At 47.6% G+C, this 12,160-nt stretch overlaps 1 protein-coding gene across 1 annotated transcript in view; it reads right to left on the bottom strand.

Moving 5' to 3' along the window:
• Positions 1-7,685: 7,685 nt before the first annotated feature.
• The window catches only part of SHD (Src homology 2 domain containing transforming protein D), a 168,625-nt gene continuing 164,150 nt past the window's right edge, over positions 7,686-12,160 (bottom strand). The window contains exon 8 of the mRNA XM_058163606.1: positions 7,686-11,823. Within this exon, the coding sequence (XP_058019589.1) occupies positions 11,631-11,823 (193 nt within the window). The 3' untranslated portion in view covers positions 7,686-11,630. The remainder of the gene's footprint in view (positions 11,824-12,160) is intronic.

Here is a 12,160-nt window from a genome sequence, read left to right as displayed (position 1 = left end):
AAGCACGAGCATCTATCAAAGAACTCGGGGGGGAAAAAAAACACCCGTTTCCCAACGCAGGATGAATGCGCTCAAATTTAATTACCATTTATTGGCTCGGTTAGCAATGTTTATCCTCCAATATTTGTCTATTTAAGTGTGTTTCTGGACAGAAATATTGCGTATCGATCTTTGAAGTGTCGGTTTGCAAAAGAGCATATGATTATTTGTAAATTTGAGGGAACAAAATGGCGAATTTCTTCTGCTCATGCTATGAAAGAGAGAGAAAAATTGCTGAACAGGTAGTCCTTGACTTACGACCACCGTGGAGGCCAAAATTTCCGTTGTTAAGCGAGGCATTTGTTCAGCGGCTTTGCCACAGCTTTCCTTGCCGCCGTCGTTAAGTTAGGAACAAGGTTGCTTAGCGAATCTGGCTCCCGTGTTGACTTTGCTTGTCAGATGGTCGCAAAAGGGGGGCTCACGTGACCCGGGGACACTGCAGCCGTCATAAATATGAGGCAGTTGCCACTGAATTTGGATCACGTGACTACGGGGATGCTACAACGGTCGTAAGTGTGAAAAACGTGTCTTAAGTCACTTTCCCCCCCCGCTTTTTCCTGTTGTCACTTTGAACGGTCGCTAAACGAACTGTTTTAAATCAAGGACTCCCTGTATTTTGATCCTCGGGTATAATTACCCCCATATTACAGACAGGACAACTGAGGCTGTCGGGAAAGAGATTCATTTTCCCATCATCGTAACAGCTACCGGTAGTCCTTGGCTTACAACAGTTCCTTGAACGGCTGTTCGAAGTTACGACGACCGTGAAAAAAGTGACTTATGACTGTTTTTCACACTTACGGCCAGTGGAGGGATTCAAATAATTTAACAATTAAATCAAATAATTTAGGTTCTCTGTCCTAATGACCGGGTGGGTGGGCGTGGCCATGGTGGGCGTGGCCAGGGGGTGGGGGAGGCAGCACTCAACCTCTTGCACCCGCCCTGGGAGCAAAAAGGGGCCGAGGGGGAACACGCCCACTACCTCATGCCCTGTATTGGGCCTGTTGTGACTCCAGCCCCCGAATCTGGCCCCATGCCCGAAAGTGACTCCGAAAGTGAGGGGGAAGGGCCGGTAAGGCTTACCTCGGGAGAATCGATTCCTTTGGCTCGGCTCCAGGAGCCAGAACCAGACCAGTCGGAGGACGTAATGAGGCCGTCATCCCCTGATTCCTCCCTTCCCCAGGCTACGCCTTCAGACCCAGCTGATAATAATAATAATCAAGCTTGGATCGACCCGCGCTTCAGAAGATTAGAGAGGCGGCGTCATCAAAAGGAAGGGTTGGGCAGGAGCCCCACCCCACAGGATATATAAGGAGCTTTGGGACTGCTCTCACTCCACGGGAAGCAAAAATTAGCTGAACCGTTTCAAAGAGAGCTGAGAGTCTTGCTTCGTGAGTCACTTGTTTGAACTTTGGCAGGCAGCTGCGATTTCTCGTCAGGACTGATAAGAGCCATGAATCCACTGGCTGAAGGGCAGCTCGTTGATCTGAAGTGGGGAAGGAGACAGAACAGGGCTTAGGAGGCCTCCCAGAAGTCTCCTGGGATGAAAACGGACTGCGGGGGGGGGGAGGAGATTTCTTTTATAATAACTGAGATGCGTGAAGCAAATGGAACCTGTCAAACTTCAATTTTGCAAGCTGAGCAAGAATGGAGACAGCCACAAGATAGCTGATGCAAGCATTGACATTTCTTGCAGGAAACCTGTAACCGCATCCTGGAGAGGAGGGGAGAGCAAGAAATTTAGCAGCTTTAGCAAAGCCACAGGAAGTCATGAACCAATTAATATGCTGTATTTCTAAGCACTTGTTTGTCCACAAGGAAACTGTTCAGATATTGCTTTGGCTATATCGATCTGAACCTATTTTGTTTGCGCCAATAAAATACAGCTACCTTTGATTCTGAGATCTGGGTTTCGTTATCGCTACAACACCTAGAAGGAGCGGGGTGGGGAGGGGAGGGGCCAGCCAGCAATTTAACTACCAGTTTGCCCGAACCGGCTTAAATCCCACCACTGCTTAGAACCATTGCAGCCTCCCTGTATTCATGTGATCAAAATTCAGACGCTTGGCAATTGATTCAGGTTTACGATGGTTGCAGGATCCCGGGATCACACGATCCCCTTTTGGGACCTTCTGACGAGCGAAGTCAATGGGGAAGACAGATTCACTGAACAACCGTGTGATTTGCTTAATAACCTCTGCTTAAGATGCAGAGACTCTAGAAAGAGTGCAGAGAAGAGCAACAAAGATGATTTGGGGACTGGAGGCTAAAACATATGAAGAACGGTTGCAGGAACTGGGTATGTCTAGTTTAATGAAAAGAAGGACTAGGGGAGACACGATAGCAGTGTTCCAATATCTCAGGGGTTGCCCCAAAGAAGAGGGAGTCAAGCTATTCTCCAAAGCACCTGAGGGTAGAACAAGAAACAATGGGTGGAAACTGATCAAGGAGAGAAGCAACTTAGAACTAAGGAGAAATTTCCTGACAGTTAGAACAATTAATAAGTGGAACGACTTGCCTGCAGAAGTTGTAAATGCTCCAACACTGGAATTTTTTAAGAAAATGTTGGATAGCCATTTGTCTGAAATGGTGTAGGGTTTCCTGCCTGGGCAGGGGGTTGGACTAGAAGACCTCCAAGGTCCCTTCCAACTCTGTTGTTATGTTATGTTATGTTATGTTATGTTATGTTATGTTATGTTATGTTATGTTATGTTATGTTATGTTATGTTATGTTATGTTCAGTCCTTTGAACCCAGAGTACCTGCAAACCCCTAATCCCCCCCTCCCCCCCAAAAAAAACCCCAACCCAAAAAGAATTGTGTAATTTTGCACTACTGTGCTCTTGTTGTGGCCTCTACTTGCAATGTCCCGCGAGGAACTGTTGTTCAGCCGGCCGTAACGTGGTTCCTGCCTCTTCACCTTGAAGCCCACAAAGGACACAGCTGGCAGGTAGGCCCGTTTCTATGGAGACCGGAGTCTTCCAGGAGACACGGCTGGGATGGATTCAGGACAAAAAAGGAAGTTTGTGCCGGGACTCAATTGTGCATTGCGCACTGCCTTGCAAACACAAAGCCGATCAAAGCCCAGGAAAGTGGTTTGTCCCAGGAGGTCTGACCTAACTTCAGCCATCCTGATTCCATATTCCTGGCTCACAAAGCTGCTCTAAGAGCAGAGATGCCCCATGCAATGCATGATGGGAATATCTCAAATTGCAGCCTGCGGGGACCAAGGTGAGCCTCTTGGAAGTGCATTGTTGGCAGGATCCAGCTGCTTTTGATTATGGGTTTGGTTTGAAAGTGTGCTTGCTTTCCATCTTACCTTTCTTTCGGAATATAAGGTTGCACTTTGTGTTATGCCCTCTGTCCATAACAAAAAGGAAGGAAGGAAGGAAGGAAGGAAGGAAGGAAGGAAGGAAGGAAGGAAGGAAGGAAGGAAGGAAGGAAGGAAGGAGATGGGAATAAGGAGGGGAGGAAGGAAGGAAGGAAGGAAGGGGAGAAGAGAAAGGAAGAGAGATAGGAAAGGAGGAGAGGAAGAAAGGAAGGAAGGAAGAGAAAGCAAGAGAGATAGGAAAGGAAGAGGAAGGAAGGAAGGAAGGAAGGAAGGAAGGAAGGAAGGAAGGAAGGAAGGAGATGGGAATGAGGAGGGAGGCAGGAAGGAAGGAAGGAAGGGGAGAAGAGAAAAGAAGAGAGATAGGAAAGGAGGAGAGGAAGGAAGGAAGAGAAAGGAAGAGAGATAGGAAGAGGAGAGGAAGGAAGGAAGGAAGGAAGGAAGGAGATGGGAGGAAGGAAGAAAGGAAGGAGATGGGAATAAGGAGGGGAGGGAGGAAGGAAGGAAGGAGAGAAGAAAAAAGAAGAGAGATAGGAAAGGAGGAGAGGAAGGAAGGAAGAGAAAGGAAGAGAGATAGGAAAGGAGGAGAGGAAGGAAGGAAGAGAAAGGAAGAGAGATAGGAAAGAAGGAGAGGAAGGAAGGAAGGAAGGAAGGAGATGGGAATAAGGAGGGGAGGAAGGAAGGAAGGAGATGGGAATAAGGAGGGGAGGAAGGAAGGAAGGGGAGAAGAGAAAGGAAGAGAGATAGGAAAGGAGGAGAGGAAGGAAGGAAGGAGATGGGAAGAAGGAGGGGAGGAAGGAAGGAAGGAAGGAAGGAAGGAAGGAAGGGGAGAAGAGAAAGGAAGAGAGACAGGAAAGAAGGAGAGGAAGAAGAGGAAGGAGATGGGAAGGAGGAGGGGAGGAAGAAAGGAAGGGGAGAGAAGAGAAAGGAAGAGAGATTCCATTCTATATTCTTTTCTACTGTGTTTTCCCAAAAATAAGACCCTGTTTTATATTTTTTTGAACCCTGAAATAAGCGCTTGGCCTTATTGCCATCCGCTCAAAAGCCCGATTGGGCTTATTATCAGGGGAGGTCTTATTTTGGGGGAATCAGGGTATACCCCATGCCATAACATGCGATCAGCATGATTATGATTATGGTTGGGTTGCAGAGTCAGCCAGCCGTTCAGACGACATTGATCATATTTATGCACCTCTCCAGTCCTCCGAAAGACCAACGATAGGCAGATGTGGATGTTTAATAATATTAAGATACCGTTGTAAGACCTCCAGCTGTTCTGAGTCAAGCTGCCTTTCGCAATTGACCGATGGGGATTTTGTCAGTGCCGACGATGCTCAAGTGGTGCCCCAGATGTTCTGGGATTTCACTAAGGCGCCTATCCCTCTTGGGACTGTCTTTGCTTTCTTTTGTCAGAGTTGTTCTACTTCTCTTGGCAAGTCTTCGCAATTTTGTTATCTTCCCCAATTCTTTTCCTTTTATTTTTACGGTCTCCAGAGCACCTGCTATCCATTTTTATTTTTATTTATTTTTTTTGCTTTCTTCTCCACAGTTGTTAAGTCTGGCACACGTTATGTGGCAGGGGCCTGTCTGTTTGAATTATGTGTCGTGTCCCACTCCTCCGCTGACGGCCGGGTCAGGGAAATCCGAATCAGGCTTGCCTCTGCAGCTCTGCCAAAGTCCTAGCAAAGTCCTCAAGGCAGGCAGGAGACCAGAAAGTGACTTCAGCAAGATATGTTCGACTTTGCCTGACTCAGAGAATGCCAGAAAGCAGATCCTTTATATAGGCCATGGGGTGTGGCTCCATGACTCAGCACTTATCCAGGCCTGCCCCTCCCTTCCTTCTGTTGACACCGCCTATCAAGTCTTCTGACGCGAGGGTCACTCCAGTCTGCAGCTGTTGGCAATTGACCTCCCTCAGGCTCACATGCTGTGGAGGAGGGGGAGGGGTCTAGTTGCTCCATTTGCCTGGACATGGAGCCAGAGCTGGGGGCTGGAGATACTTCCTCCTCTTCAGCCTGTCTGGGCATGGAGCCAGGGCTGGGGCCGGGAGGCATACTAGGACATTCCTCCGTGTTCGGAAGCAGATAAGAAGGCCCCGGCTGTGGTGAGATCGGACGAGACACAACATTATGCCGTCCCAGAGGCATGACTTGGTCCGTTTTGTGGTCCCACCAGTTTTGGCTTGCAGGCCAATGCAAGCGAATTTTGCTTACTCCGGCTGAACCGCAGCTCAGAACTGGCTGGCTGAAGGCTCTTTGGCTCTATCCTCATGACTCATCTGCTTTTTCGGTCTGCGGCTCTTTCTAGCTTGCTGTTGTGTCTGCGTCCCCCCCCCCCCCCGAGCCAGGCCTCCTGCCAGAAAGTGACTTGGAAAGTGAGGGGGAAGGGCCATCAGGATTTACCTCAGGAGCACCGGCTCTCCTGGCTCAGCTCCAGGAGCCAGAAGCAGGCCAGGTGGAAGAGATAACAAGGCCTCTGTCCCCTGACTTTCCCCCCCCCCAGGCCACGCCTCCAGAGCCAGCTGATGGCAATCAGGCCTGGCTGGACCCTAGGTTTCGTAGGCAGGAGAGGAGGGAACAACAGAAGCAGGGGTGGGGCAGGCCTAGGAAGTGCTGAGTCATGGAGCCACACCCCACAGGATAGAAAGGCAGTGAGCACTGCTGTGTCTCTTCGTAGCTGGCAAATCAACTGATTGAGAGCTGAAGTGACTCCCCAGCGTCGAGGGAGATATCAGAGAACTTGGCAGACGTTCGCTATTCTGCTGCCAGAGCTGATAGTGCCGGCTAATTAAGCCATCACTCGGACGGAGGCGAAGGAGAACAGAACATTTGCAAAGCAGACAGGCCCCGCCTGTACTTCCTCAGAAAGAAAGGAAAATGAAGACCTCGGTGCTTTCTGAGTTTCACTGTCTTCCTTGCAGATGTTTCATTACCGAACTAGGTAATATCATCAGTACGAATGGGTGTGAGGTTTTCCCTCCCTGTTTATATACGGGCAGCCCTCAGCGTATGAGCCTAAAATTTTCATTGCCAAGTGAGACATTGGTGAAGTGAGTCTTGCTGCATTTTACGACTTTCCTGCCACTGTTGTTAAGTGAGTCATTGCAGTTCTTAAGTGGGTGACGTGATTGTTAAGCGAATCTGGTTTCCCTACTGACTTTGCCTGTCAGAAGGCCCCAAGAGGGGATCACGTGACCCTAGGACACTGCGGCCGTCATAAATAGAGGCAGTCTTCAACTTACGACCACAATCGAGCCCAAGGTTTCCGTTGCTAAGTGAGACATGGGTGAAGTGAGTCTTGCCCCATTTTACGAGCTTTCCTGCCGCCGTTAAGTGAATCGTTGCAGTTCTTAAGTTGGTAACACGGTTGTTAAGTGAACCTGGCTTCTCCACCGACTTTGCTTGTCAGAAGGTCGCAAAAGGGGATCGAGTGACTTTGGGACCCTGCAACCGTCGTAAATATGAGTCGGCTGACAAGCGTCTGAATTTGGATCATGTGACGGTGGGGATGCTGCAAAGGCCGTAAGTATGAAAAATGGTCATGTCCCTTTTTTCAATGCTGTTATAACTTCAAACGGTCACTAAGTGAACTGTTGTACGTGGAGGAGTAACTGTGTGGGCGTGGGTGTGGGCTTCTCGTTGGTAGTTCCTTAATTATAGTATTGCTTTCTGCTTGATTGTTTGTCTGGTGTTAATCCCTGCTTATCTGGATATGGGTTGCTGGAGTGGATGTGTTCTGTTCTTTTTGTTTTCGTTTTTTTACTGCACCTAAGAGCAAACATGTAAGGGACGTGGTGGCTTAGTGGGTAAGACGCTGAGCTTGTCGATCGAAAGGTCGGCAGTTCAGCGGTTCGAATCCCTGTGCCGCGTAATGGGGTGAGCTCCCGTTACTTGTCCCAGCTTCTGCCAACCTAGCAGTTCGAAAGCACTTAAAAATGCAAGTAGAAAAAATAGGGACCACCTCTGGTGGGAAGGTAACAGCGTTCCGTGCGCCTTTGGCGTTGAGTCATGCCGGCCACATGACCACGGAGACGTCTTCGGACGGTGCTGGCTCTTCGGCTTTGAAACGGAGTTGAGCACCGCCCCCCTAGAGGCGGGAACGGGTAGCACGTATGTGCGAGGGGAACCTTTACCTTTTAAGAGCAAACAGGCAGCAAACCCCTCACTCACAAGCACTGATGATGTTACCTACTTGGGTAGTGAGATACCTCCAAAAAAAAAAACCCAGGCTCAGAGAGCACCAAGGACTCTCCAGTTCAACCCTGAGCTACGTAAATTCTCTTCTATCGAAAGAAAAATGAAACACAACCACACAGAGCGGAAGAGACCCAGAAGAACCTCAGTGTTTAATGGAAAGGAACTGGTACCTTGGTGAAGGAAACAGAGAAGTATTGGCCACAGAACAGACTGGACGTACGGTCCACTCACAAAAAAATACAAGACAAAGACACAGAAAAGTGGAAGAAGGACATCAGATCCAAAGCATCTTTCTTTCTTTCTTTCTTTCTTTCTTTCTTTCTTTCTTTCTTTCTTTCTTTCTTTCTTTCTTTCTTTCTTTTTCTTTCTTTCTCTCTCTTTCTTTTCCTTCCTTCTTTTTTATCTTTTTTGCTTTCCTTCTTACGTTCCTTCCTTCCTTCCTTTCTTCTGTCCTTCCTTTTTTCTTTTTCCTTCCTTCCTTTCCTTTCCCTCTTTCTTTCTTCTTCTCCTTCCTTCTCGTCTCCTTTCTTCCTTTGTTCTTTCTTTAATTCCTTTCTTTCTCATCATTGTTTCTTTTTCTTTCTTTCCTTCCTTTTTCCTCCCTTTTTTCCTTCCTTTCCTTTCCTTTCTTTCTTCTTCTCCTTCTCCTTCCTTCCTTTCTTCCTTTGTTCTTTTTCTTTCCTTCCTTCCTTTCCTTCCTTTCTCATCATTCTTTCTCTTTCTTTCCTTCCTTTTTCCTCCCTTTTTTTATTTTCCTTCCTTCCTTTCCTTTCCTTTCTTTCTTCTTCTCCTTCCTTCCCTTCTCCTTTCTTCCTTCTCTTTCTTTCTTTCTTTCTTTCTTTCTTTCTTTCTTTCTTTCTTTCTTTCTTTCTTTCTTTCTTTCTTTCTTTCTCTCTCTCTCTCTCTCTCTCTCTCTATCTCTCCCTCTCTCTCTTTCCTTCCTTCCTTCCTTCCTTCCTTCCTTCCTTCCTTCCTTCCTTCCTTCCTTCCTTCCTTCCTTCTCTTTCTTTTCTTTTTCTTCATGGAAGAAGACAAAGAGGTGGTATGGGACCACCATTATATTTTGCAAGGGAAAACACCATATAATGAGAACCTCATTTTTTCTTGTTCCATTTCTGGAGAATTAGAGAAACGTGGATTGTTCCTTGTTTTCTCCTCAAGGTCCGTTTCTCCTCCCACAAAGCCTGGACCAATGGATCTCACGAAAAAGAAATGAAGGGAACAAGTAAATGGGCCCCTCCAACCAATTTCAGCCCCAGTGTAGACATTGCGAATATACAGTAGATAAGAACGTTGTCCTATTTTCCCCGCACCACAGGTCCTCGGACTTACGTTGCCGGTGAAGAAGAGGAAGACTCTCATCTTCTCACACTTCCTTGCGTAGCCGACCCATCCTCAGAATTGATTAGCATGAGGCCAAGTGGGAAAAGATAGTACACGTAGTCCTCGACTTACAGCCACAACTGAGCCATAAACATCGGTTGCTAAGTGAGACAGTTGTTCAGTGAGCCTTGCTACATTTTATGACCTTTCCTGTCACAGTGGTTAAGGGAATCACGGCGGTTGTTCAGTTGGCAACAAGGTCATTAAGTGAATCCGGCTTCCCCCTTGACTTTGCTTGTCAGAAGGTCCCATATGGGGATCACATGACCCCAGGACGCAGCAACGGTCATAAATAGGAACCAACTGCCAAGCATCTGGATTTTGATCACATGACCAGGGGGAGGTTGCAAAAAGTCGTAACTGCGAAAAGCGGTCATGGATCACTTTTTTCAACGCCGTTCTAATTTTGAATGGTCGCTAAATGGAAGGTTGTAAGTTAAGGACTATCCGTACAGGAGATCTGTTTTCTAGCTTGTCAGAGAATTCAACGAGGCAATTCTGAGGGGATTCTGAATGCCCACCAGTATTAGAGAGATGCACACGGAGTCCTCGACTTACAACCTCAGATGGAGCCCAATATTTTCCGTTGTTAAGTGAAACAATTGTTAAATGATTTTTGCTCCATTTTTACGATCTTTCTTGCCCCGGTTGTTAAGGGAATCGCTGCCGTTGTTAAGTTAGTAACACGGTCGTTAAGTGAATCTGGTTTTTCCCATTGGCTTGGCTTGTCAGAAGGTTGCAAAAACGGGGTGACGTGACCCCGGGGATACTGCAACCGTCATAAATACGAGTCAATGGCCAAGCATCTGAATTTTACACGGCAAGCGTCATAAATACGAGTCAATGGCCAATGTGTCTGAATTTTACATGGCAAGCGTCATAAATACGAGTCAATGGCCAATGTGTCTGAATGAGTAACCTGGTTGTTAAGTGAAACTTGTTGCCCCGTTGACTTTGCTTGTCAGAAGGCCGCCAAATGGGAGCACCTGACCTTGGGACGTACGTATGAAACCAATTGCCAAGTATCTGAATTTTGATTACGTGACTCTGCAAAAGCCGTAATTGCGAAAAATGGTCATTTTTCCACTGCTGTTGTAACTTCGACCGGTCACTAAATGAATTGCTGTAAGTTGAGGACTACTGTACTTGTATAACCAGAAACCTGTGGGTTTTTTTCTCTCTCTCTCTCCAGGGCAGAATTCAAACAGAGAATTGTTGGGCTGCAAAGGTGAATTCAGAAATAAAATGGAAATCTCATCGCAGTAATTGAGAGGATGGCTCAGGCCTAAACGGTCTGGATCCAACCTTGGCCGCTTTAAGACTTGTGGACTACAACTCCCAGAGTTCCTCAGCCAGCTTTGCTGGCTGAGGGACTCTGGGAGTTGAAGTCCACAAGTCTTAAAGCGGCCAAGGTTGGAGACCCCTGCTGTAGAGCATGGCTGGCTGGGGAATTCTGGGAGTTGAAGTCCACAAGTCTTAAAGCGGCCAAGGTTGGAGACCCCTGCCCTGGAGCCCATCTTGACTTCTGGGGTCTCTTGGGGAGGGGGGGGATTAATAACAACACCACAGCATTTGATCTTTCAAACTGTTCCAGAGCGCCTCACAAACACAGTTTGAGTTCTTTCCTATATTGTTCCAACCAGATGTGTGGGACTTCAACTCCCAGAATTCCCCAGGCTGGGGAATTCTGGGAGTTGAAGTCCACCTGTCTTAAAGCGACCAAGGTTGAGAAACACCCAGCTATCCGTACCAGGTTTCTTCAGAGCTACACAAAGAACAGGAAATTACAGATAAGGCTCGAATTACGACCAGAATTTAGCCCAGAATTTCCACCGCTAAGCAAGGCGGTTGTTAAGCGAGCCACGTACGATTTTATGACATTTTGGGGCCCGGTTGTTAAGCAAATCAGGACCGTTGTAAAGTGAATCCTGCGGTCGGTAAGCGATCCCATCTTCTCCCATTGACCTCGCAGGTCAGAATCCGGCTAGGAAGTTTGCAAACTGGCGGTCATGGGATCCCGGGACACTACGACCATCGTAAATACAATCCAAATTTGATCACGTGACCTTGGCGAGGCTGCGACCGTCGTAAGGGCGAGGAAAGCGGTACGTCACTTTTTCCGGCGCCGTAACTTCGAACGGTTACTAAACGAACGGTTGTAAAGTCGAGGACTACTGTAGTCACAGCACTGTGACACAGGAAGTCCTCGATGTACGACCACCATCGAGCCCAAGGTTGATGTTGCTAAGCGAGACATTTGTTAAGTGAGTCACACAGTTGTTAAGTGAATCCAACTTGCTGGCCAAAAGGATATCACATGACACCCCCCCAGAGGACACTGCGACCGTCGTAAATATGAGTCTGTTTCCAACGGTCTGAATTTTGAATCCCGTGACCCTGGGGATCTGCAACGGTCATAAGTGTGAAAAATAGACGCTTTTTTCACTGGTCGTTAAACGAACCGTTATAAGTCGAGAACTATTTGTAGTTTAGAAGCAAAGAGGCACCATTATTGCTTGAAAACTGGAGAAGAAGAAGTAGGGAAGCCTCTTTCCAGGGGGAAAAGACCCCCATCAAAAGGGGGAGATTGTCTGAAAGTCAAGTGGCGAGACCCCCTTTTCCGGTCCGGACGATGATCGGAGCCGATTGTCTGAATCCGGAGCGAGTCCGTGACCCACACCCGGTTTATATTACGCAGTCTGAACCGCCAACGGGATACAGCAAAGAAAGGGGCTGAGCCCCTTGGATGGGAAGTTCTTGAGTGGTGTAGTGATGGATGACCTCTGGGATGCTCTCGAAGGGGGCGCTGTTTTGACCCAAGATGTACCTCTTATCCTTCGTTCGGGTGAACTTCATGTGCATAAAACTTTGGCTGCTCCTGCACAAGAGAATAGGACATAAATTAGATTTTTTAGAGAGTGGTCAGAATGCAGCATTGCAGGCTGACTCTGCCCGCTGCCAGCAGTTCGATCCTGACCGGCTCAAAGTTGGCTCAGCCCTCCATCCTTCCGAGGTCGGTAAAACGAGGACCCAGATTGTGGGGGGCCAGAGGCTGACTCTGTAAACCCCTTAGAGAGAGCTGGAAGGCACCTTGAAGCGGTATCTAAGCCTAAATACTATTGCTACCTATACTTATTATATCTCTCTACCTTCTGTCTATCTACAATATCTATCTATTGCTGTCTGTCGGTCTCTCTATCTCTGTCTATATTACC

The sequence above is a fragment of the Ahaetulla prasina genome, chromosome 1 (genome assembly GCF_028640845.1).
Source record: "Ahaetulla prasina isolate Xishuangbanna chromosome 1, ASM2864084v1, whole genome shotgun sequence".
In the NCBI taxonomy this organism is placed as follows: Eukaryota; Metazoa; Chordata; class Lepidosauria; order Squamata; family Colubridae; genus Ahaetulla; species Ahaetulla prasina.
This window is presented reverse-complemented; position numbering and strand designations above follow the sequence as displayed.